The sequence below is a fragment of the Triticum urartu genome, chromosome 1A (genome assembly GCF_056163025.1).
Source record: "Triticum urartu cultivar PI428250 chromosome 1A, HENAU_Tu73, whole genome shotgun sequence".
NCBI classification, from domain to species: Eukaryota; Viridiplantae; Streptophyta; class Magnoliopsida; order Poales; family Poaceae; genus Triticum; species Triticum urartu.
The window spans coordinates 560,585,516-560,608,056 of NC_141873.1; the positions used below are offsets into that span (position 1 = coordinate 560,585,516).

At 42.0% G+C, this 22,541-nt stretch overlaps 2 protein-coding genes across 3 annotated transcripts; one reads left to right on the forward strand and one right to left on the reverse strand.

Annotated features, from left to right (window-relative positions):
• Positions 1-1,223: 1,223 nt before the first annotated feature.
• LOC147992732 (uncharacterized) lies at positions 1,224-10,234 on the forward strand. Of its 2 annotated transcripts, none has more exons than XM_087531558.1 (16): positions 1,224-1,541; positions 1,621-1,855; positions 2,172-2,298; positions 2,405-2,445; positions 3,456-3,549; positions 4,171-5,606; positions 5,701-5,832; positions 5,955-6,024; positions 6,137-6,176; positions 6,368-6,440; positions 6,515-6,577; positions 7,122-7,199; positions 8,499-8,671; positions 9,072-9,118; positions 9,201-9,426; positions 9,513-10,234. In XM_087531558.1, the coding sequence occupies exons 2-16, from the start codon at positions 1,665-1,667 to the stop codon at positions 9,770-9,772; spliced, it is 3,051 nt and encodes a 1,016-aa protein (XP_087387684.1). In that variant the 5' UTR covers positions 1,224-1,541; positions 1,621-1,664; the 3' UTR covers positions 9,773-10,234. The 2 variants fall into 2 exon arrangements, with proteins under 2 accessions (XP_087387684.1, XP_087387688.1); XM_087531562.1 differs by having other exon boundaries at positions 1,625-1,855.
• A 1,430-nt stretch (positions 10,235-11,664) lies between these two features.
• Positions 11,665-17,016, reverse strand: LOC147992733 (16S rRNA processing protein RimM family). The gene is made up of 9 exons (XM_087531569.1): positions 16,605-17,016; positions 16,382-16,516; positions 16,156-16,266; positions 15,298-15,573; positions 14,808-15,007; positions 14,322-14,565; positions 13,701-13,814; positions 13,016-13,204; positions 11,665-12,130 (listed from the first exon to the last, which is right to left on the reverse strand). Exons 1-9 carry the CDS (start codon positions 16,944-16,946, stop codon positions 11,783-11,785), a joined length of 1,959 nt encoding a protein of 652 aa, XP_087387695.1. The 5' UTR covers positions 16,947-17,016; the 3' UTR covers positions 11,665-11,782.
• Positions 17,017-22,541: the final 5,525 nt, after the last annotated feature.

Sequence of the window (22,541 nt, forward strand, 5' to 3'; positions counted from 1 at the left end):
AAGGCCGACGATGGGGCTACCGCTGAGGCCTTTTCTACTTTGTTTCAGTCAGTATTGTCTGAATTTGGGCTTTCTTGATCATGAGAGACTAATTTTCTTCAAGGTTATGGTGGTTTAGATGGTGTGTAACCTTGTTGCTGGAGTGGACATGAATATCATCTCCGTTGATGTGGAGAGAATAGATGTAAATCTGTAGTAATTTATTTGCGGGGAGCAATAAAGCAAGAGTATAGTCGACTTGTTCACATGCACAATTTTTTTGGAATTCAAAGTAGTACATAACTACACATACACAAAACACAAGGGTGCTGATCACAGCAAGTTAAAGTTAAGTGTCGGTCCACTTCCACACACATCTTCTCCCTCTGCCCCCACACACATGACAAACCCTAACAAGCGTCGCCGCCCGTCGCGCCCCGGCCACAATGGTGTGGAAGTGGATCCCTGGGAAGCACGAAGTGGTGTGGAAGTGGATCCCAGGGAAGCACGACTGGGAGGCCGGGTAGTTGTCTGGCTTGTTGGGGCCGAGGAGGGACACACCCAATTTCTCAATCTTGCCACCCGCTCCGCCACGGCAACGGCCCTACATCGGCGTGGAGATATGCCAGCGGTACTAGAACACGGGCACCCCGCTCCCATGGCGCAAAGTGGACCCGGTGGCACCTCAGCCTGCCTCGGGTGACCAGCGAGCAGCCGCGCTTGCCTTTTGGAGATCAACGTTTTTTGGATTTTAGTTTTTATTCTCACTTAATTTTCGTATGTAATATGGTTGGATGACTTGCGGAACATTATGGGGCTGACATGCATCACACCATACCAATGGCATCTATAGTAATATCAAATGAAAATAATAACTGAATTTTCTTTTTAAATTTGACTTGGAGTTTCTTCACCCCTGGTATCTTAAATCTGAAAATGCAACTCAGAGTTCTAGATCTGTTTCTCAAACCATCCTCAATCTGTTCATCCTTTTGAATTGCCGGTTATCAGCCTCTCTCTCTGGGGAATGAAGCGCAGGTTGATGAACTGCAACATTGGACAGGGAGGGCTGCAGCAGCTCGCAGCACTCGGGCCAACAACAGCCCACAGGAGCGGACCGGATCGGCGAATAGTTATAGGATGGAAATCGATCGATCTCAGCCGTCAAGCGGGGGCCCCAAGGGAAGAGGCAAGGATCGCCGTCCGTTAACTGAACCCGATCCTGTCACGACTTTTTTATCTGAAGAATCCGACACTTCGTCAGGGGATAGCGTCCTGCGGCCTGAGGTCAGGTCGCGCCTCCGCCGCCGCTCGCCGCGCGCCGCTGGTCCGCCCGCTCGACGGGGGAGGTCGTCCGGCCTCCTTCTCCGCGCGCTGCCGAACGCCGCTCGCCCGATCCCCGACTCGGGCCGCGCGGCCCCGATTGGCGCCGCTCTCCCTCCCCTTTCGAGGACTCCGCCGCTGCCAAGCTCCTCCCCTGCCCCGGCCGCCCCTGAGCCGCATCGCATCGCCCCTCTCCTGGCCAGGACGCCGCCGGCCTCGCGTCGCCCCTCCTCGCGAAGGTTGGTTCTTCTTTTGACAGTAGGCACTTCTTGGCTTCTTGGAGATGAATGTTGATTGCTGATCTGTGAGATGCCCTAGGTAGAGACCCCTCACTGGTTGCCTGCCGCCCCCCCTCGCCGGCGATGGCCGCGCCGCCACTCCGGCCGGAGGCGGAAGAGGGCGGCAAGGGCGCCGAGGTCTGCCTGTTCGACCAGTCGCAGGAGGATTTCTCCAGGGCGGTACGCGCCATCTCGGAGCTCGCCACCGGCGACCCCCAGCCGGGGTTCCCTGACGCCGAAGTAGAAAGGCTCGCCTCCTCAGTGACGTTCCTCAGGTGAAAACCGCTCTCCCTTTGCTCCCGCAATGCCGTGATAAAATTGGCAAGTTTCAGTTTTGGGCCCGTCGGCAGAATGGACTTACAGTGACCCAAGAAACATTAAAATGCGAAAATAGGAAAGTATAGAGTAATTAACTAGTAAGAAGAATAGGAGAAGATATATTGTGTTCTCCAATTAGGTATGCTGCCAATGTAACTGCAACGTGCTAAGATTATGGTTAAACAGAGCCATCAAATGTCTTTTTTTGGATTAACCAGAGTTCATTCTGCAGACATTTGATCTATTGATAACGATAGTTTGTTATCTTCCCAGAGAATGGAGGCATTTCTCTTATGAGCCAAAAGGTGTGAGTTTCGTTTACGGCGCTGGACCAGCTTCATCCGCAGATGACACACCTGAGATAACCTTACCACAGTTCTCATCTGCATCTTTTCCTCAGGTTAGTAATACTAAAACTGATTGTTGGCGCTAATTTTGTGAGCCTAAATTTCTTGGTTTAGGCTTTTAGTTGATTTCTTGGATAATATAAGTGCGAATCAATGCAGGTCACACACTTGGAAGGTGGGAGGGATAAGAATACAGACAGGTATTATTTCTATATATATAATCTAGACTTCTTCAACTTTTGAGAATCTACTTATGTTGTTACATGATTTTCCCTAACTAGTTACTCAAGGTAGTATTGTTGTGGAGAGATACATTATGATTTAAGTTCCTCTGGTTGTGTTATTTGAAGTATTGAAGTTATGACCTAATGTATTCCGCAGACCAGTACCTATTCTCATCTTGTAGTTGGTGAAGGATTTCTACAGAAGTACAATAATTTCCTTGTTGTTTCACATGCAACATAACTTGATTTCAATTACACCTTTGACCCAAAAGGACTCTTTCACCATCCGAAGCTAGTCTTTCGGCCGACAGGCTGAACCCATTGGGCCCCACCACGTCAATGAGGTTTGCGCGCATGATTCAGCTAGCTGATTAAGGCATGCATTGCTGCACAGGGGGGGGGGGGGCACTCTTATTTATCCAAATCCCCCACCCGCCACTTTCCAAATCGGGAGAAAATTACATGTGTGGAAGTGAGCGCTGCAACGCGCGCGCGCGAATTAGCATTTCCCCTTTGACCAGTATCTTTTCTAGTTATATACTAGTAAAGTTATCAGATAAAAATAATTAGTGATATGTACTTCCATTAACCCATATACAAATACCATTTTGTGCTATTGTGTATATGAGTGATCAAAGCTTTAAATCTTGGACTGCACACTTTAAAAAGTACAGTTATTTGAGAATGCAAGCAGTATTCTCTTGGTCCAGGAGTGAGTTGGGTCATCAACTGCTGTCAACCCATGCAAGGTTCTGCTGCTTTTGGGAGATTTGTTGATAAAAAGAGACGTACGCAATCCGCACAATAGCTTGTGTTGTTTCATTAATTGAAAGATCAGTGGTGTCATAAATTAGTGAGACGTGGATACGCTACTAAATTTGACCTCCGTATTTCTACCCTCTTTCACTTTTTTTCTGTTACACTATCCATATGATTGTGGTGAACCATCTTGAGCGAACTGTGATTAAATATCTTAATTGTTGCAGTTCTGATTTCATTTTGTTCGCTGGGGGAAGTGTTTGGTCGCTGGACTGGTGCCCAAAGTTGTGCGACAAGCCTTGTTCTCGTGTAAATTGTGAGGTTGTGATCAACTGACTGATGGTCATGAACTAGTAGCTCTTTTGTTGTGAATCATGATTCCAAAAAAGCTCGTTTGTCATCTTATTATCCAGATTCTGCCTTGTAAGACTATCTGGAGAAATGTTTTGTTCATCGCCCAGATTTAGCAATGAGAAAAATGCCATTATAGTGGCTCCCAAACCCACATCTCAATGATATATTGATTTGTTTTACTCAACTGTATTACTTTATGTTGGCATATAGAAATATGTCTAAGAAAACCTCAGGACATCCATCAAAGTACTTTTCTCAAATGCATTTGCATGCAGGCTCATTGCATGGTTTGCGCTTGTTTTTCAGTGTCTATGAATAGTAATCTTTTGTTTTTTTAATTGCATGAATTTATTTGGATATAAAAAAAGATAACAAGTACTCCCTCCGTTCCTAAATATTTGTCTTTCTAGACATTTCAAATGACTACTACATACGGATGTATGTAGACATATTTTAGAGTGTAGATTCACTCATTTTGCTCCGTATGTAGTCACTTGTTGAAATGCCTAGAAAGACAAGTATTTAGGAACGGAGGGAGTAGAACATATGAGGTACTTAGAGCTGATCACGATTTTCTATCTGTTGCAGTATCTTGCTGTTGCTGCTCATCCTCCTGGTTCTTCTTACCATAAGCTTGGTATGCCATTGATTGGCAGAGGTATCATTCAAGTTTGGTGTCTCGTAGCACCCTTTGAAGAGGCAGATCCTCATCAGTCAATGATTGCGTACAGTAAGAGCAATCGTAGAGGAAGGCCTAGAAAAATACCAGACGAGAATTACTCCATTGAGAGTTCATCAGTTCCTCGAAAACCGATAGGGAGACCAAGAAAGATAAAACTGACAACCACTGATGATCACACAGAACCATGTCTGAAAAAACCAAGGGGCAGACCAAGAAAGATAGAACCAGCAACTACTGCTGATCAGGAAGAACCAAGTATGAAAAAACCAAGGGGGAGACCAAGAAAGATAGAACCAGCAACTACTGATGATCACGAAGAACCAAGTATGAAAAAGCCAAGGGGGAGACCAAGAAAGATAAAACCTGCAACTGCTGATGATTACGCAGAACCAAGTCTGAGAAAACCAAGGGGGAGACCAAGAAAGATAAAACCTGCAACTGCTGATGATTACTCAGAACCAAGTCTGAGAAAACCAAGGGGAAGACCAAGAAAGATAAAACCTGCAACTACTGCTGATCATGCAGAACCAAGTCTGAGAAAAACAAGGGACAGACCAAGGAAAACCAAGAGCAATGTCCATTTGAATGCTGCATCATTAGCACTTGGCTTGTGCAATGCAAATTACAAGGAAGAATCAAGTGCCCAACATAGAAAGAAGTCTGTTTCAACAGAGTGTAGTTCTTCAACCACATTCAGTGGCAAAGAACAAAACAATCAGCCAACTCCCAAACCAAGTGACAATGTGGTCTCAGTTGAAAAGTGCAAGAAAGAATTACTTGTCTACACCAGAAGGCGTGTACGACCTCCTACAAAGAAATCTGCTCCGAATGAGACTTGCTCACTGGCTCTTAGTGATGACGTACAGAAGATGGAGACATCCTACACATCCATCATGCCAAATAATCATTTGTCTTCTGTTGAGGATCCCAAACTATCGGGTTCATCTATGAGTGAAGACATGACTAATGAGGCTGGTTTGGTTGGATGTAAGAGCACAGTTATTAACTGTGAGGTCATGGAAATGAATGATGGTGAGGCTGCCAATCAAGTTGTCCATGCTCCTTTTGAAGATAGTGCCCAGATGATTGTTGAAGTGGAAAATACAGAAGTATCTCCAATACAAAAATCAAGTAAAAATGATAATATAATTACTTGTGCAGAAAACTCAAACCTTTCTGCAATCCCCAAGGGCATTCATCTACCAAGGGTCGTCTTGTGTTTAGCTCATAATGGAAAAGTTGCTTGGGACATCAAATGGAAGCCTCCTTTACAAAATCAGTTAGAACAGAAATCACGTTTGGGTTTTCTTGCAATACTGTTGGGAAATGGCTCACTGGAAGTGTGAGTACATCCTATGCTAAATCATAATTTTGAATCGTTTTGCCATCACTTTTTAAATATCACTATTTATGTACTTATTCATTTTTGTGCACAGATGGGAAGTTCCATCTCCAAGCATAATCCAGAAGATATATTCATCTTCTTTGATGAAGGGTACCGACCCTCGCTTTCTAAAGCTGCGGCCTGTATTTAGGTGTGCTAAAGTGAAGTGCGGGAACATACAGAGGTATTACAACTTTTACTTTCATCGTTCTGCTATTAAACTAGGTGGTGGATTTAATATTTCTGTTAAATTCGTCGGCATGAATTTTCATTTTTAATTCATTTCCTCTTTGTAATGGTAAACAGCATTCCCTTGACAGTTGATTGGTCGCCTTCTCCTCATGATATGATACTGGCAGGATGTCATGATGGAACGGTATCTTTTCTGCCTGTAGTAAATTATTTTCTTAGTTTAGATCTAATAACTGCACCGTTTGGTTAGAAGGTGATGTGCCGAAAATTTTCATTGTTGGATTTTGATCTTCCAGGTTGCTTTATGGAAGTTCTCTACAGACTTGCCAGCACAAGGTATTTTAATGGTTTATTACCTCCCTTTTCATGGTATTTCATATGACTTATGCCATTCAGATGACATGTCTGACTCGGGAACTGTTTACTTTCACATGTTAAAGAGCAAGCTATTGGATTTCCTGAACTGCATATCTCTTATTTTATTTTGTTGTGTGTTATATTAATCGGCTGTTCTGGTTAATGTATAGATTCAAAACCTTTTATGTGTGTCACTGCTGAGTCTGTTCCCATCAGAGCCCTCTCGTGGGCACCATATGTAAGGTACTAAGTTGTGTTATACTTCTATTCCATTCCAAAAGGTAAGCACTGAGTCTGACTCCGTATCATCTTGACAGTGAGGAAGAGACAAACACCTTTGTCACTGCTGGAGATGATGGCCTAAAATTCTGGGATTTAAGGTAGCATAAACTCTACTAGGAACTGTAATCAATAATTCTAATCTTTGTTGTGGACAAACTACTCTTTGCCACCCCATTTCTGATATTGCATATATGCAGCTGTACCCAGGAATTTTTTTCCACAAGTGAATTGGCTGCACTTTGCAGTTTTTAGAAAGATGCATCTTTCTTGTGCTGTTTTGTAATGATAACATTTGGGTCAATAAACAAAGGTGCATTTAATCTGCAAAATCTGTTATCCTCATATGAACATATATGGAACACCTTTCAACAAAAAACAAAAAATCATGACTTTTAGTTGCAACAGGCCACAGCTGTCCTCAAGTTTTACGAAAATTTGAAGCGAAAGTAAGTAATGATAGGTGGTGTAGCAGCTACTATTGAAGACTCAAATTTCCTTGCACCAGCATAACCTTAATTGAGTAAATATTGTGAACAGATAATAATATGATTGTTGGGTTCACAACCTTTTTCCGCCATAATTGTTTGAATGGGCTGCAATATTTGAATACTGATTTGCATCCATAAAACTCGTTTGTTGCAGAGATCCATACCGTCCTCTGTGGGAACTAACTACTGCCCCAAGGGCTGTTTTAAGTCTTCATTGGTTAAAGGATGCAAGGTAATATTTTTGTCCCATTTGCAGCAAATAAATCTCATTTGATTTGTAGTAATATGTCTGATTCCTTCCGTAGTAAACAAAACCTGCAGACACTAATGTTACTCAGCTTCCTTCAGTACCCAGTGAGATAGTGACTTGGTTTTGTCTTGTTTTCCATTTTTTTTCTTAAGTTAAAAACTAGGTAACTTCATATGCAGATCGCTATTCTCACTGAAGTTGAAATGCAAATCACAGTTGCAAGAAAATAAGAAAAATGATTTATTTATGTTCTTATGCAATCCATGGCTCATTTGATCTCTGATTTGTCAGCATGCTAAGTTGCTAAGGTAGTTTTATTATTTGTTTACAGAACAAACTATGGCTTCTTAAAAACGTAAATGATTCTCCATTAATTCTTTGTTGCTTTGCTATTGGTGCTCTACGTTTGTGTTGATCTAGGCCCTGCTGTAGCTTGTACTTCGAACTCTTCTACCTTTTCAATAAAAAGAAACACAAAGGTTTTGTGTCTTCTTGAAAAAAATTAAATGATCTAGAACCATGCCTAATCATATATTGACTACAATTAGGCATGAAAAAAGTAAACGACTTTATCTACCCATGGAAATGGCTAATGGAAATGCTCCTTTTATTGTGAAGATCTAATGTGTTACATTCTTTATTATTGACCCAACTAACAGTGATTGTTGCTGATGTCTACTGTGCTTGAATTAAAGCCAGTTCTTCCTGGCATTTTGTTTGAATCAATACGACAACCTTTTCTTCCATCTTTTAACCTTATCTGTTTAATAAATTTACCTTGGTGTTTTCCCTTTTTTAATCAAGCATCAGATAGCTTAGTTACCATTATGCCCTATATCAACATGGTAAGGCAACCATGTTTTCCTTGGTGGGGCAAGTAAATTGGGGACTAGGCCTATCCATTTTTGTCAAAACTGCTGCGTCTATAAACCCCTGAGGAACATGACATAGATCCCAGACCTATCCTTTCGCTTGTCCTAAACATAGTGGAGACATAGGACTCAGGTGGCTTGTAATGTTTGGTTGGAATTGATTGACATTGAAGGATGGCTAATCAAAACTATTGTATTCCACTCCTTTTTTGTGTGTTTTTGTCCATGATTAGGCTTCCCTTGATTATAACGGTATGGTCTGGATTAGTAAAATATAGTGGTAAAATCTCTATGGGTTGAAAGTTCTACTTCGCTCCCAACATGGCCTTACTATGTATATGTGCAGGTTATAAAAAAAATTCTGTCTACTAGGTTAATAATGCTAACTGTTATTATCTTTCATGTCCAGAGGTATTGTCATCTCATTGGAAGATGGTACATTGAAGTTCCTCAGCTTACCTACAATAGCCAATGATGTACCTGTCACCGGAAGGCCATTCACTGGGACTAAAACTCAGGGCATTCGTACTTATCAATTATCAGAATATTTGATATGGGACGTCCATGTCTCAGAAATTACGGGTACATTTCCAGAACCATGCCTAATCATAGTCAATATCCGGCCTAAGCAGAGTGCAGTTACAAGTTTCCTAGTAAGAAGCCTTGGGTGGTACCTTTTCTTGGACTGTTGTGTCAAAGAAATGAATATAAAGCTTATAATTATGTTATTTGCCGTATATAATAATACTTGAATTGTTTATTATTTTAGTTATATTCACCTCTGATAAGATTCTGTTTTGGATACTTGATTTTCTTTTTTGTGATATTTATAATTTTAACAATGCTCTCCTACATTTTGGACACTTGATTTTTTTTTTTAAATCTCTACAGAAGTAAGGAGAATGAGTAGCTTGTTGTAAAAATATCATACTGAAGCATGATATGATTCTTGAATTGGCAATAATTCTTTGCCTGTATACAGGTCAAGCAGCTTATTGCGTGGTAGATGGTACTGCTGTGCGCTTCCAGGTGAACTCGCTAGCCTGTATTCATTATCTACTTGTACCTGTCATCCAGATCTGTGTGCTAAATGAATATTGCACACGTGTAGCTTACTAAGAGATTCTGGGAGAAGAAACCTGGGAGGAACCGTGTACCTTATTTCCTCTGTGGTTCACTGGCAGAGGAGGGGACAGTCATTAAGATCGGTGGCACGTTGCAAAGCTCTCCTTTATCGAATGTTCCTCTGGTCACGAAAAAGGGTCCAGAATCATGCCAAGATGTAGATCAAACGGACGATATGCGGAAAGAGGAACTACGGACTCTCACTAACTCAGGTAAAAGTAAAGTAAAACCCTCTCCATTTTTCTGCAAGTCATATCATTGGCTTACTGCCTGACATGCCTGCTGAACTACACTGCAGAACATGTAGATCCAGAACTCAGAGATGGTGAGCTAGATGAAGGCCGAGAAACTAGTGCTCTAGTTTTAGCTGATGCTCTAATGCAAGAGAGTGATGGCATGCACAACGGCCCAGTTGATGAAAACGCTAAAGACGACTTGGAGGCCTTCCCTCCCAAATCTGTAGCGCTGCATCGGTTGAGATGGAACACAAATAGAGGCAGCGAGAGATGGTTATGCTATGGAGGCGCCGCAGGCATTATTCGTTGTCAGAGGATCTAAGGGACAAGCATATATAATTGGGCCGCAAACCAGGAGAATCCGTGGGTGTCCACCCATCTACACAATAAGCTGTTGCAGCAGCAATATATGGTAGGTTTGCCTGATTTTTGCCGATTTCCGCAGTTATGGCTGACAGAGCTAGCTGTGTATCTTAGCAACTCCAACAGCAGCAGATCCTTGTAGTTTAGGAATTCAAGTTGAGGCAATTGGAGCTTCATATCTTGGGCTCAGAAAACAATAGGAGCTACTTGTGAGAAGTATCAGCTCAGCACTCAGCAACTGACTGATATTTTTCTTAGGCTGTAACATGTGTACATGTACTGTTGACGCAATCAGACAAATTGCGCCGATCCGATTTGTAAGTAATAGGGACAAACTGAACAGTGTTCTGCCAAATATGTGAGTAATAGTGAACAATAATGGAAATCATGATTGGTCGAAAGCTGCGTGCAGTTTTCGTAAAGGGCCGGACTAGTATTCTCAAATTTTGACTTGTATTCCCATCTCAAAGTTTAAGTTGTGTCTGATTTTTTTACGATCTTCAATATACTATTTTGACCCAGATTTTTATACATAATGCATATGTCCAGAGTAAAAAGACATGACAAAAAAGTACTCCCACCATTCCATAATTCTTGCTGTTTAGTTTAAATTGGAACTAAAGCCACGACAAGAATTATGAAACAGAGAGTAGTAGCATGCAAGAAAACACGTTGATATCATTTTTACATGTTTGATCCATATATACCTTTATGAGTATTAGTGGTTGAAGTTTTAAGACGTTATTCCACAAATAAGGAAAATGTTTTTAAGACTTGACTGCGTGTATGTATAATAGTACAATCTGAAAGATGGAATGCTTAATAGATATTGGACTGGGTTTCTAGACTCCAGTCAAATCCAGTAGTAGTACCAAACAATATGGGCGAACAATTTTTTGCAAGCCTCGGAGGCCATTCGAAGCAATTCGAGAACAAGAGAGAGAGAGAGCCACAGGAGGACTGAACTAGCTTTACAAGTCTAGAAACTTAACTTTTATGAACGTTAGCACCTAATATACGGAATCAGTCTCTCGAAAAAAAATACCGAGTGTGTAATTAATTAATTATTACGTACGTACTTACTACTGCGATATTTGGATCGATGTCGCTATTTGGAGTAGACCATGCCTCCCAAGGTGAATACCTTTGTATGGCACATAGCACAAGGTAGTTTGCCTCATAATTGTATTATCAAACGATGTGGAGTTGATGCTGATCCAACATGCCCAGTAATGGAAGTGAGATTGGAATTGCAGGAGTGTGAATACCACAAGCAAATGTTTTCGACTATCCTATTACGCTTGTTCCGTAACGAAAACCCCAATTTCGAGTTAACAGACAAATCTGCACTGTCTTTCTATCAATGCATTTATTTATGTTTTTTTGCTTTACTTATGGCCACACAGTGGTTCAGACTTTTCCTTTCTCCGGAGGGGGATTGTATCACATTAATTATTAACTCAAAATGTTTTGGAGCTTACACAGGAATGCTAGTCAACGAATTTACTAGACCAACTTTTTCGTGTCGCTCCCCCCGCGGACGACTTGGGAGCTCCCACCGCCGCCTAAGGTTCCTCCCATCCCACCCCTCTCCCACTGCTGTTGCCGGTGAAGATCAGGGCTGGTGGGGCCGCCTAAGGTTCCATGATACAGTTGTCTAGGCTGCAAGCGTGGGCTCGGACATGTCAAGTTGTTCCGGACCGATGGGGTTCCATTGGTGTGATCCAAGTGTTTGGGGCCGCAGTGGTTCTCCGTTGGTTGTGTTTGTTGGGGGGTCCTATGGATCCATTGTTTGGGAGTAGTTTGCATGTGTGGGTAAATTTGTGACGGTTTTACCCAGTTTTCTGTCAATTAACCGGACAACTCTCTTCTTAATTAATGGATGAGGATCCGTTTCAAAAAAAAAGTACTTGGTTGTGGCTGGCTATGTACAGTCCTACAGTACATTAGCAAAAAGATTCACTAGCCGCTACTCAACAATCTCCATGACGCACAGCTTGTCAGGAGAGCAAGAATCCAAAACACTTGTAACATTGGTACTCAACCGGTGAGAGTTCGGCCCCTCTGGCTGGACGGTGACCCACTGGCCGTCGACAAGCTCGACGTGTTCGTGCTGCTCGGGGTGGGCAGAGAACCTGGCCTTGGCGACGTCTCGGCACATCTTGTTCAAGTGGTCGATGGAAAGGATCAAATCGAAACCATCTTCCGTCTTGTCGCTGGTCTTGCGGAGCTTGACACCGACATCCACACTGCGCGAACTTGCAGCACCGAAGAGCAGAGGATGCCCGAGGACTAGTTCGTCAGAGGGGCTGCATATCTGTCGGAAAGTAAAGTTCGTTTCAGGGACCGGTTCCAGACAAAAGAAAGATAGCAGTTCTTATAAGAGCAGAAAATATAACTTATTCATGAAAGGAGTTTGAAGTTGCGATGTTTACAGATACTAGAAGGAGTAGACATGGTCTCCAAGACCAAACGTCTGCTTGCTTTACCTGCTTACAGAACAAAGACACGGTGGACCACATCCTTGTACAATGCGTGGTTGCTAGGGAGACTTGGTTCAGGTGCTTTCAATCACTTGGAATCACCGTCCAATGTCCTAACCACCAACATTCTATGGAGGAATGGTGGATTGGATCTAGGAGAACTTTCCACGGCAAAGCCAAGAGGGGCTTCGACACTGTGATCATACTTATCGCCTGGAACCTTTGGAAGTAGCGTAATGCTCGAGTATTTAATAACAGGGAAAAACAGGAGTCTGGACAAGCACTAGTGGATCACATCTTAGATGAGTTAACCTCTTGGAGGGGAGCCGGTGCGGTGTGTATGTGTGTGTGTGTGGACTATTCAGTGAGTAGTTAGTCTTTGCTTTTTCGGTGTGGGTGCACTGGCATTGTTGCAAGAAACGTTTGCAAGTATCTTGTACATTTTTGCTCTACCTTCTATAAAAATATGGTATGCCATTGGCGTACTCTCGAAATAAAAAAGTTGCGATGTTTAAATCCCATCAATTTAAAATGCTGGCATGCTTCTCGCTGATGTTGTTTTAGCAGGCTATAAGTGTTCAGTTGCAGATTGCAGGTAGCCGCAAGTTTTAAAGAAGATCTATATTTCATAGACCGAATAAGTCAACGCAACAAAAAGTAAAAACTGAGAAGAAATGCGAGATGGGGGGACACGCTAGGTGAATGGCACATGTTCATACCTGTACGTACTCTATGCCCATTGCATTGAACGATTCCAAAATTTTATTTGATGATAGTGAGCTGAAAATCGCCCCAGATCCAGCTGGCCTTTGAAGTATCTCCCATGGGGACTTCAGCAGAATTTTTTTGCTCCCTAGCTCAGAGGACAGACTGACAACTGGTAGTTTCATCTCTTCAAGGACCCATACCTGCAAATGGATTCAGTGGAACATTAAATAAGTAGAGGAGCTGGCTTTTGAGATCCGAAGTTACAAACAAATTAGAGATTAATGCTGGCGAAGAAAGATTTCTATATTCAGAACTGAACATGACAGGGATCTCTCTCCATTTGCCACTCGACTCTCTTAAGACTGAAAACCAAAAGAGAGTCAAGCGCCACACTCTACATGTACAACTGAACTGGTGTACATATGCTGGTAAGCTTATATACACAAGAACAAATTTCGGGTTCTACATACATTTCAAAAGGCAATCTTAAAGTAACTGCTTGACTGGAATGTTCAATGTGGAATGTACAATAACAAAAATGTGAGGTGTGCGCAGTTCCACCAAGAACGTGAACTCTAATGAAATTGCCAAACTATTAAATGGAAAAATGGAAAGGAATAGTCACATTAACACACCTATTTTTTTGGAAAAACAGAGAACACCTACGTAAACTCGTAGTAGGACAATGTACTGTACCTTCTGAGTGTCAAAACCAAAATAGTCGTTCTCTATCAAGTAGTTCCGAACTGAATCCACATGATCGCCAGGAGAAACAATAACAAAAGGGGGAGATATATGATTTTCTTCTACCTGCATCAAACAAAAATGAATAAGATTTGTCCACGCATTAGTCATTGTTTCAGGTGGAACTGTAGCAAACAAGCAGCAACTAACTGATAACCACTGTAAATTCAATCCTTAGTAAATACAACCTCCGTCCGGAATTAACAGTCGCTGAAATGAGTGTATCTAGACGTGTTTAAGTGTGTAGATACACTCATTTCAGCGACAGTTAATTCCGGCCGGATGGGATAGTAGATTAGAATTTAAATGATATTTTCACCAAAGCATATTCCTGAATAGTAGACCAGAGCACAAAAACTTCAGCAGTAAAGGACATTGATCAACCTTGAACATAAGGAGGAATGAACTTAACAGTTCTCAACCTTTACAATTATTATGTTCTTCACGCAAGCTCAGGTAACATATGAAACAATCAAAAACAAAATAAATATGGAGAAAGTGCATTTGATTGGTGCTACTATATCCAGTTCCAATACAGAAAACAGTGCAGTGGCCATCATGAATAATGCATACCTTCATTAACTCACTAAAAGAGTTAAGCAATCTCTGAAACTCAGCATCCACAATATCAGAGTCTGAGCCATTTGTAACAAGTACAATTGCTGCTTTTGACTTTTGAAGGATCTCACAGCCTTTGCTAAATTCACTACTGAAGACATTCTTCTCTTTCTCACCATGATTCATGAGGGTTTCGCGAGGTATCCTTATCACGTTTTTTCTTGATGAAGAGGAATTGGCAAGAACATTCTTTGACATGCTGAAAATGACCAAAGTTTCAAAGAGTAAGCTGCAGGCTAGATTAAAAACTCAGGACAGACCACAAATGCATATTGTTTGACCAAAATAACAGAAAGACTGATATTGTTACATATGAGGAGCATTCTGGAACTGCATTCATGAATATATAGAAAACATTTAATGAGCGTGATGATGATCAAATCAGCTTCTTTTGAAAATACTTTGGCAAGACAGGGAATAACGGGAATCCACAGTTCGTACCTGTCAACCTGCTTGCTGACGCTATGCATTGCATGTTTGAACAATTGGAAGTCAATGCTCGCAATTTGTTCAGCAAGTGAAGCCTTTTCGAGCTTGTCCCCTGATAGCAAACCTTCCAGAATATGGCCCTGTTCCATTTCATGTAGTACCTTCTTTGCTGCAGTTATGCGACGCTGTAGTTTCTTCTTTTCCTTCCAATCCTGTAACGATTTAAAATAGAAATTGTTTATTTGAAAGAACACAACAAACAACAAAAAATAGCTCAGATCATTGCATCAATCTTGGTTAGAACCTAAAGCAAGACATTTCAATCACATATGCTCATTGAAAGAACTGTTATATGAGATGCATCTATCATCTACAATAGTCAGGAAAGGTGCTGCTGCTGGTATCAACATTATAGCTCTTTAGATCAGACTTTTTTTTAAGTGCAAGTTATGTACCACAAAAGAGATCATGGCATGCAAAAAAAGGATGGCGCGGACCTAACCATCGCACGCCTTTCTTTCTTTGATTTCTCAGGACGTGTGTTGACCTCAAGAAGACCCTTTGGTGGTGTAATCCACATCTCTCTAGTCTCCATATCAATATCAGGCACAATATCTTCAGCAAATGGAATCCACACGTGCTGACGGGATGGAGTTGAATCCTGATTTTCTGAATCAGTCTGCACAGCATTCTCAGCAGAGCCAACCATAACCTGGAGAAGATCGCCACCTCCAAAATTGAAGACCTGTGCAACAGTGCCTACAAGCTTGCCTGTATCCTAGGAAGGGAAACAAAAGGACTAACTTCGATTATCAAAATTGTGAAGAAAACCATCTATGTATGGAGGAAACAACCAGCATAATATGTCAATGCCAGTGTACATTTTGATGGTGGTGTTTACTTATAGTGGGTAGAAGGAGCAATTTGGCGACACAACAATGACAAGTTCCAATATTAGCAATAACACAGTTTGTTATATAAATGATATCGCAGCTTTTAATAGGAAAAAGTATATGGTTCTGGTATTTAATGTTACTTAACCTGAAGTATCTTATACAAGATTACATAAGAATGACACAAGTATAGTACTATTTTACAGGATGCGTGTGCCTTTAATTTGATTACCCAAGGGCCAAGGCCAAGGCAACCACCCAGAGAGCCAGCAACATACCACATGCACTTTTCATCCAGCTATCCAACTGCAATTCAATTCTTGTAGGCATAAAAGAATAACAATGTTGGTATCACTGCGCTTTTCACCTTACTCATGGTGTGGCCTCATTTTTGTAATGGAAATAAACAAATGAAACACACCAGAAACTTAGGGGGTGAAAACATCATGGACGAAGTATATATGTACCTTGACAATAACAGTCATGCCAACAAGATCGAGCGAATAGATCTCATCCTCCTCCAGTTCCGGCCTATCCTCGGTCTTCACGAGAACAGCCGAACCAACTATCTGCCTGGCCTAAGAAGAGTCACAAACAAAATCGCATCAGGAGCTAACCATCTTGACTAGTTCTTCAGACTCGCGGATTCAGAGATAACGAGTGACCCAGGCACAGAAATGCAAACAAGCAGACCTCGTCCAAGGAGTCGACGCCGTCGAAGCGCACGATCCAGCCCTTCTTCCCCGTGTGGGCTTTCCCCCTGACGAGCTCGAACTCCCTGACCTGCATCTTCCCGGCGGCGCGAGCCCTCAGCCACCTCTTCCCCGGCTGTCAGAACCGAATTCGAACAAACGGACGAGAAATGCTCAATTCCACCGCCAATTAGCATCAAACCAAGCTCGCCTAGAAGAGTTACCGTGGCGAAGCGGAGCTCGGGGAAGTCGGTGCGGGGCGAGACGAGGACGTCGCCGCGCACCCCGTGCGCGCCGCTCACGTACCCCACCTCCACCAAGTCATCCTCCTCCACGAGCTCCTCATCTTCACCATACTCCTCTTCTTCCTCTTCCTCGTCCTTGTGCTCGTGCTGCGCGTGGCTGGGGCTGGAGAGCAGCGCGGCGGCGGGGCGGGTCGGCGAGAGGGTGAAGCGGCGGGGAGGGAGGCGGGAGAAGGGCGCGGGGAGGCGGCGGCACGGGGAAGGGCGGAGGGGGAGGGAGAGGGAGAGGGAGACCGGCGCGGAGGTGGAGGCCGGAGACGCCATTCTCAGCGAGGGAAGAGGATAGACCCACCCGAGGCTAGCGAGGGGAGAAGGGAGGAAGGTGGTTCGGGGTTTTAGCCCCGGCCCGTGGGCTTCGAGAACATCTATGTGGCTGGGCCGTGTCGGAATTGCCGATCAGGTCACATCTTTAAAGGCTCCCCCTAGCACTCAAAAACAAAAGATCTTTAAAGGCTCCCTCTAAAAAGAAAAATGAAATAATATATTTTAAAAAATGTAATAATGTGAAGAGTATGTATATAAAAAAATAGGTCAAGAGGGGAATTTTCAATTCTTGTAAAGGTTCCCCACTGCTACTTACTTTGGGCTTCAGAGTCCAGCTGGTTGAATATCAAAAAATGTTGCTGTGTTGAAAGTGGTCAAGGGTGAAGTTTCTACTTCTGGATTGCTTATATTCAGTTAAATGGAATTTTCTATAAGAACAAGGAATGACCATGGAAGATTAGAGAGCTTGGTGACAAAAATTCTTTCGAAAAATGTTGATGACCTGATTGAATTCCCAACATTTCATCTGTTAGTGGGTGGTGTGCCTGTCAAGATTTGTGAATGGGATCATCTTGTTGATCCATTTGCAGAGTTAACTAAAGTCATAGTTTAGATAGAAGGAATTCCCCCAAAGTGGCGTGCGTGGAAGATTTTAGCCGAGGTAGCTTCTTGCTTTGGAATCCTTGTGGGTGTGGAATGGAGTGGGATTTTTAAAAGCTTTTATGAGCTCATTAGAGTGAAAGTGGCTTGTAGAGATCTCACAAAAAACCCCTTTGAGAGGCTTGTGGAGATACGAAGGAAGCTATACTCGTTGTTCTTTATTGTTGAAGGTTTTGATCAGGTGGGTGAAGATGGTGATGATCACAACCCTGACAGTGACAAGCATAGTGAAGAAAAAGGTGGATAAGGATTCTGATGTTTCTGATAAAGATAATATGGATGAAGATGGTAATGAATCAATAGGTGAACTTGACAAAGCTAACTTCCCTAGGAAAAGTGCTACTTCTGTAGGCTAAAAACAAAACAAGTGTTGTTTGTTTCTTCTATGGATTTCCACCCTCATGAACTTCTTGTTTCTTTCCATGAGAAATTCATTGAGGAAACCAGAAACAAATCGCTCCCCAAACCCGTTGTGATCCTTATGGATGTTGACTGTGTTAGTCCTATTTGTGATAATAACATTGCTTCCGAACATGAAATTGAACCTTTATCTGTTGATATGGAGCACCATTCTGAACACCCGAGAAATTTCGAGATGGTTTACTCGGATGGAGAAGAGGAGAACTTGTTACTTGAGATGCAATGTCCTCCTGAAGACCTGACTATGGCCTTAGGCTATGTTAAGAGATCTTTATTGGAATCTTTGGAGAAAGATGAATCTGAGAAGAAACTGAAGAGTATTGTGGAGCCTGTTACTAAATGGGGCCCTAACTATCCAACAAGCCTATTACAAGGAACCATGGCAACATAAAAGATCATGGACAAGGATGCAACTTATATGAAGAAAAAGAATATGGAGATACTTGCTTCTTTTAAAGGGAAATCATTTGCCAACTTTGACCGTGAAGAACTTGCTAATCGAACTACTAAGGTAGATATTGCATTGGTGATACTACCCCTGAACAAAAAATATATTACCCTTAACATGGTGGAATCTAAAAAACAAAACTGTCTTAAGTTGCTAACTATAGTCCTGAAACCTTTTCTTCCCGATAATCTTGACCCTTTTGAACAATATGAATTTAGTTGTTCTTCACCTATTATTTCTATTACTATTCCTAGGTCAGGGGGCACAACTGATCTGAATAGTGATAGTCCAATCTTTCACACTAGAAACATGCCTTGTGCCTTGTCTCATCCTCTTAAAATCCAATGATTGGTGCCTTATGGAATATTTGAGGTTTAGGGCAACATGGTAAATTGAAGTGTCTTGCTAAATGTTTGAATAATAATCATGTGAATTTTGTTGGTTTCTTTAAAAACAAAAGAGAGTTCATTGATGATAGCATGCTTAAAACCACTTCTGGTAGGATTGAGTTTAATTAGCACTACTTACCTGCTATTAATACTACTGGTGGCATTATTGTGGGGCTTAAGTGTTATTTGTTTGAGGTGATTGGTTTTTACAATAAAAAACATTGCATTATAGTGATTGTTAAAAAACAGTAAGAAATGGGGTTTCCTTAGGCACTTTCACTAGTAGAAAAAGGCCCATTTGTCCCGGTTCATAAGGCCCATCTGTCCCGGTTGGGGAACCGGGACTAAAGGGTCGTTACTAATGCCCTAGGCCTTTAGTCCCGGTTCTTATACTAACCAGGACAGATGGGCCACCACGTGGCCGCTCCGGCGAGCCCAGGAACAAGGGCCTTTGGTCCCGGTTGGTAGCACCAACCGGGACCAATAAGCTTCCACGCGTCAGCATTTCAGGGGCTGTTTTTTTAAAAGGAGGTGGTTTAGGGGTTTTGGGGGTTAATTTAGGTTGGTATAGGTAGCTAATAGAGAGATTTGTCCTCTCTTATCTCCGTGCTACTGCTACTGCTATGCCTAAACATGACTTAGATTGAAGTGAGGCAACATGTGGTGCATGTCGAAAGTAATACTAATCCTAACTTGATCAAGTTTGGATTGTACTACTTTCGACATGCACCACATGCATGTTGCCTTCACTTCAATCCAATCCATGTTCATTTCACCCGCTGATATATAATAACTCTTCATGCTCGCATCATGCATCATCATATATAATAAAAAGTCTACTAATCATCATCATACAACTTCTACTCGTTATTAATAACAAGTCATACGATCATCATCCTCATAGTCATCGAACCAACCCTACTTAATTGTTCTTAGCACATGATCATCTATATTAGGTAGGACCTAAATACCCTCTTTAAGGTAAAATAGCATAAAACAATATAGACCCTGACTCTCCATTATGGAGAATGGAGATCATCCTGTCTCCGATTCTTGCGCTTCACTTCCTTTTGCTTCCAAGAACCTCCTTACGACTGTCCATACATTTTTTCCATCCTTTGATTTGCATGTCTCCATTCCTTTTAGAAATCTGGTATGGACAGTTGAGATTCGTAGGATGACCTGGCTGTATGTTCAAAACATTAAGGCTACCTTTCTAATACATCAAATGAGGCACACAATTCTTTGGGATTATTTGTTGAAAAACATAGCAATAACTTCATAGTTAGCAATGATGTACTAGTTTAAGAAGTATGCAAAAGATGCACAGATGTCGTAATAGTAAAAAATCTTACCAGGGTATCTCCATAATAGTTACCGTAGTTCAACACATGCACTAGTGGCACGTATTGACCATAATGTTGAGGAGTTTGATTGTAGATATTGTAATTCTCAATGTCAGTACAAAATCTGACCAGATGATTTTTCTCCTTGTAAGTTAATTCGGAGCCATCGGTGTAGTGGGTTTTGTCTACCATCTCCCGCACATTCTTTGAAGAATGAAAATAAGCTGTCAATGAAACTAAGCTGTCAACTATTTTGAAATAAACAATATAAATTAGCTAATAACTATGTTTGAGAAACTCACATAGCGGTAGAATTGGAGGCGTATCAACAAGGACCCAAATGCCCATATTGTCTTGCTCGATTTCAGGATCACCAAGATCCATGGTGACAAGCATACCCTCATCAAAACCATACATCTTGCAAAGTGCTTCCCATTTTTCGCAACCAAAATGGGTTACGCTCTTAGAATTGTACAACTTTACTTCAAAATCCACATCATGATGAGTCCTTAGGTGAATTTTCTTTGTTTCGAAATTTTCATGGTCTTCAAAACCCATCCTCTCCAAGACATAGCGCCTTGCATGGTATGGGATAAGCTACTCGAATTGTAAAAGATGAAAATTACACGTTGAAATAGTTGTAGTCATGCTTAATTACAAAAAAAACACTTGTCGTCGTTGCGTACCGTTTCAACATCGAAGGTCTCCTCGAGCTTAATGCTGAAGCGCCGATCATCGTCCAGGTGAGGCATGTCGCACAGACCTCGATCATCGTGGCACCAGCTGCACTCCCCCGGGAGACTTTCGTCGTCTGATGACGACATTTCCTACGTTCATAATTCAAAGATTAAACTTGTACAATTAAATATATGTACTACAAAAACTAAATTAGATCATTATTATTCATCGCGGGTTGAATATTGGTCTGTCAAGTCTTTTCTTGAAAACTCTCAGCTCACGTGGTGTATATATTCGACTCTCGGTGATGGTCGCTCCTCACTTTGTCCCCAAGTGCATTACACCAAAATGTCTAGCACACGGGAACGAAGGAGAAGCGACCCCCACGACAACAGTCGGGATTCTTCGTCCTCTCATATATATGGTGTAACTCTCCCTCACTGATTCCTCTCTGACATTTGCGACCGTCGGTGATGGTCGTTACTCCTTCTTTCCCTAGTGCATAACAAAGGTCTAGCACCCGGAGAAGAAGGAGAAACGACCCCCACGACAACAGTCGGGCTTCTTCGTCCTCTCATATATGGTGGAGACTCGACAGACTTAAAGTCAACTCGGAATATCATTTAATTATCTTTCTAAAAAAGGATTTGGCTGGTCTCACCTCGAGGTCGGAGGGGGTCGGTGACGGGGACGACGACGGGGATGATGGAGGGGGGCTCCTAGATTTCTGCGAAAACAAAAACCCTAGAAGCTATCAACTAATCATATGCATACGCTTGCATAGTGCTCTCCAATTTTAGCATTCAAAGTAGGAGTAGTTTTCCAATTTGAGCATTCAATAAGCAAAATCAAATCGCAAAATAAAGTAGTATTCAAATTAGGATGCATTCAATTATAAGCAAAACTGTATCATCTTTTGCGTCCGTACATCGCCGAATATTATCACTAATACACCTTGAATACTATCATACATATAACATCGCTAGTACAGCTAGAACCGTAGCGCCCGACGGGTATCGGCACGGGCGGTGGACACCCAAAGAGAACGAACCATCACAGGATCGCTCCAGTGAGATCCCTGAAGAACCTGCCCTCCAACGCAACCATGTAGCGACGGACGTGCTCGTCCTCCTCGCTGACATGGTGACGTACCACCTCTGCGGTGTCCGGAAGCCTAGGCACTGTCACTGGCCCATGCGACCGCCACCAAACAAGGATAGGGCCAACGATGACTGGCTCCTCACCAACCTACGCCCCCCGGAAGGTAGCACCTCCCAATACCAGCCTGACGGAGCCCAGTCCCGGACATGGCCCCTCTGATCAAGTTGGCCTCCTCCGCCGAGTCGACGACGAGGATGCGAGATAGGCATCGTCGACGTCGATGCAGGAATAATTGCTTGAACTAAAAAATAAACTAGTTCTATTAATTTTCTAGCTAAAAATAAACTACTTCTATAGTAAAATAAAATAGTTTTATTAAATCAACTAGTTCAACTACTAATTAAGCACTTACTATAAATAAAATAAAATAGTACTTACTAAAAATAAACTACTTCTATATATAGTAAAATAAAGTAGTTTTATTAAATCAACTAGTTCAACTACTAAACACTTACTATAAATAAAATAAAGTAGTACTTACTAAAAATAAACT

Bases quoted from the DNA above. Each gene is read 5' to 3' on its own strand.
- LOC147992732 (XM_087531558.1), top strand. From the start codon at position 1,665: ATGGCCGCGCCGCCACTCCGGCCGGAGGCGGAAGAGGGCGGCAAGGGC. The intron at 8,672-9,071 runs GTACATTTCCAG...GCCTGTATACAG, and splicing joins CCATGTCTCAGAAATTACGG to GTCAAGCAGCTTATTGCGTG. The intron at 9,427-9,512 runs GTAAAAGTAAAG...ACTACACTGCAG, and splicing joins ACGGACTCTCACTAACTCAG to AACATGTAGATCCAGAACTC.
- LOC147992733 (XM_087531569.1), bottom strand. From the start codon at position 16,946: ATGGCGTCTCCGGCCTCCACCTCCGCGCCGGTCTCCCTCTCCCTCTCC. The intron at 15,008-15,297 runs GTTAGGTCCGCG...AAATCGTTACAG, and splicing joins AGAAAGAAAGGCGTGCGATG to GATTGGAAGGAAAAGAAGAA. The intron at 13,205-13,700 runs GTACAGTACATT...ATCCATTTGCAG, and splicing joins TTGGTTTTGACACTCAGAAG to GTATGGGTCCTTGAAGAGAT.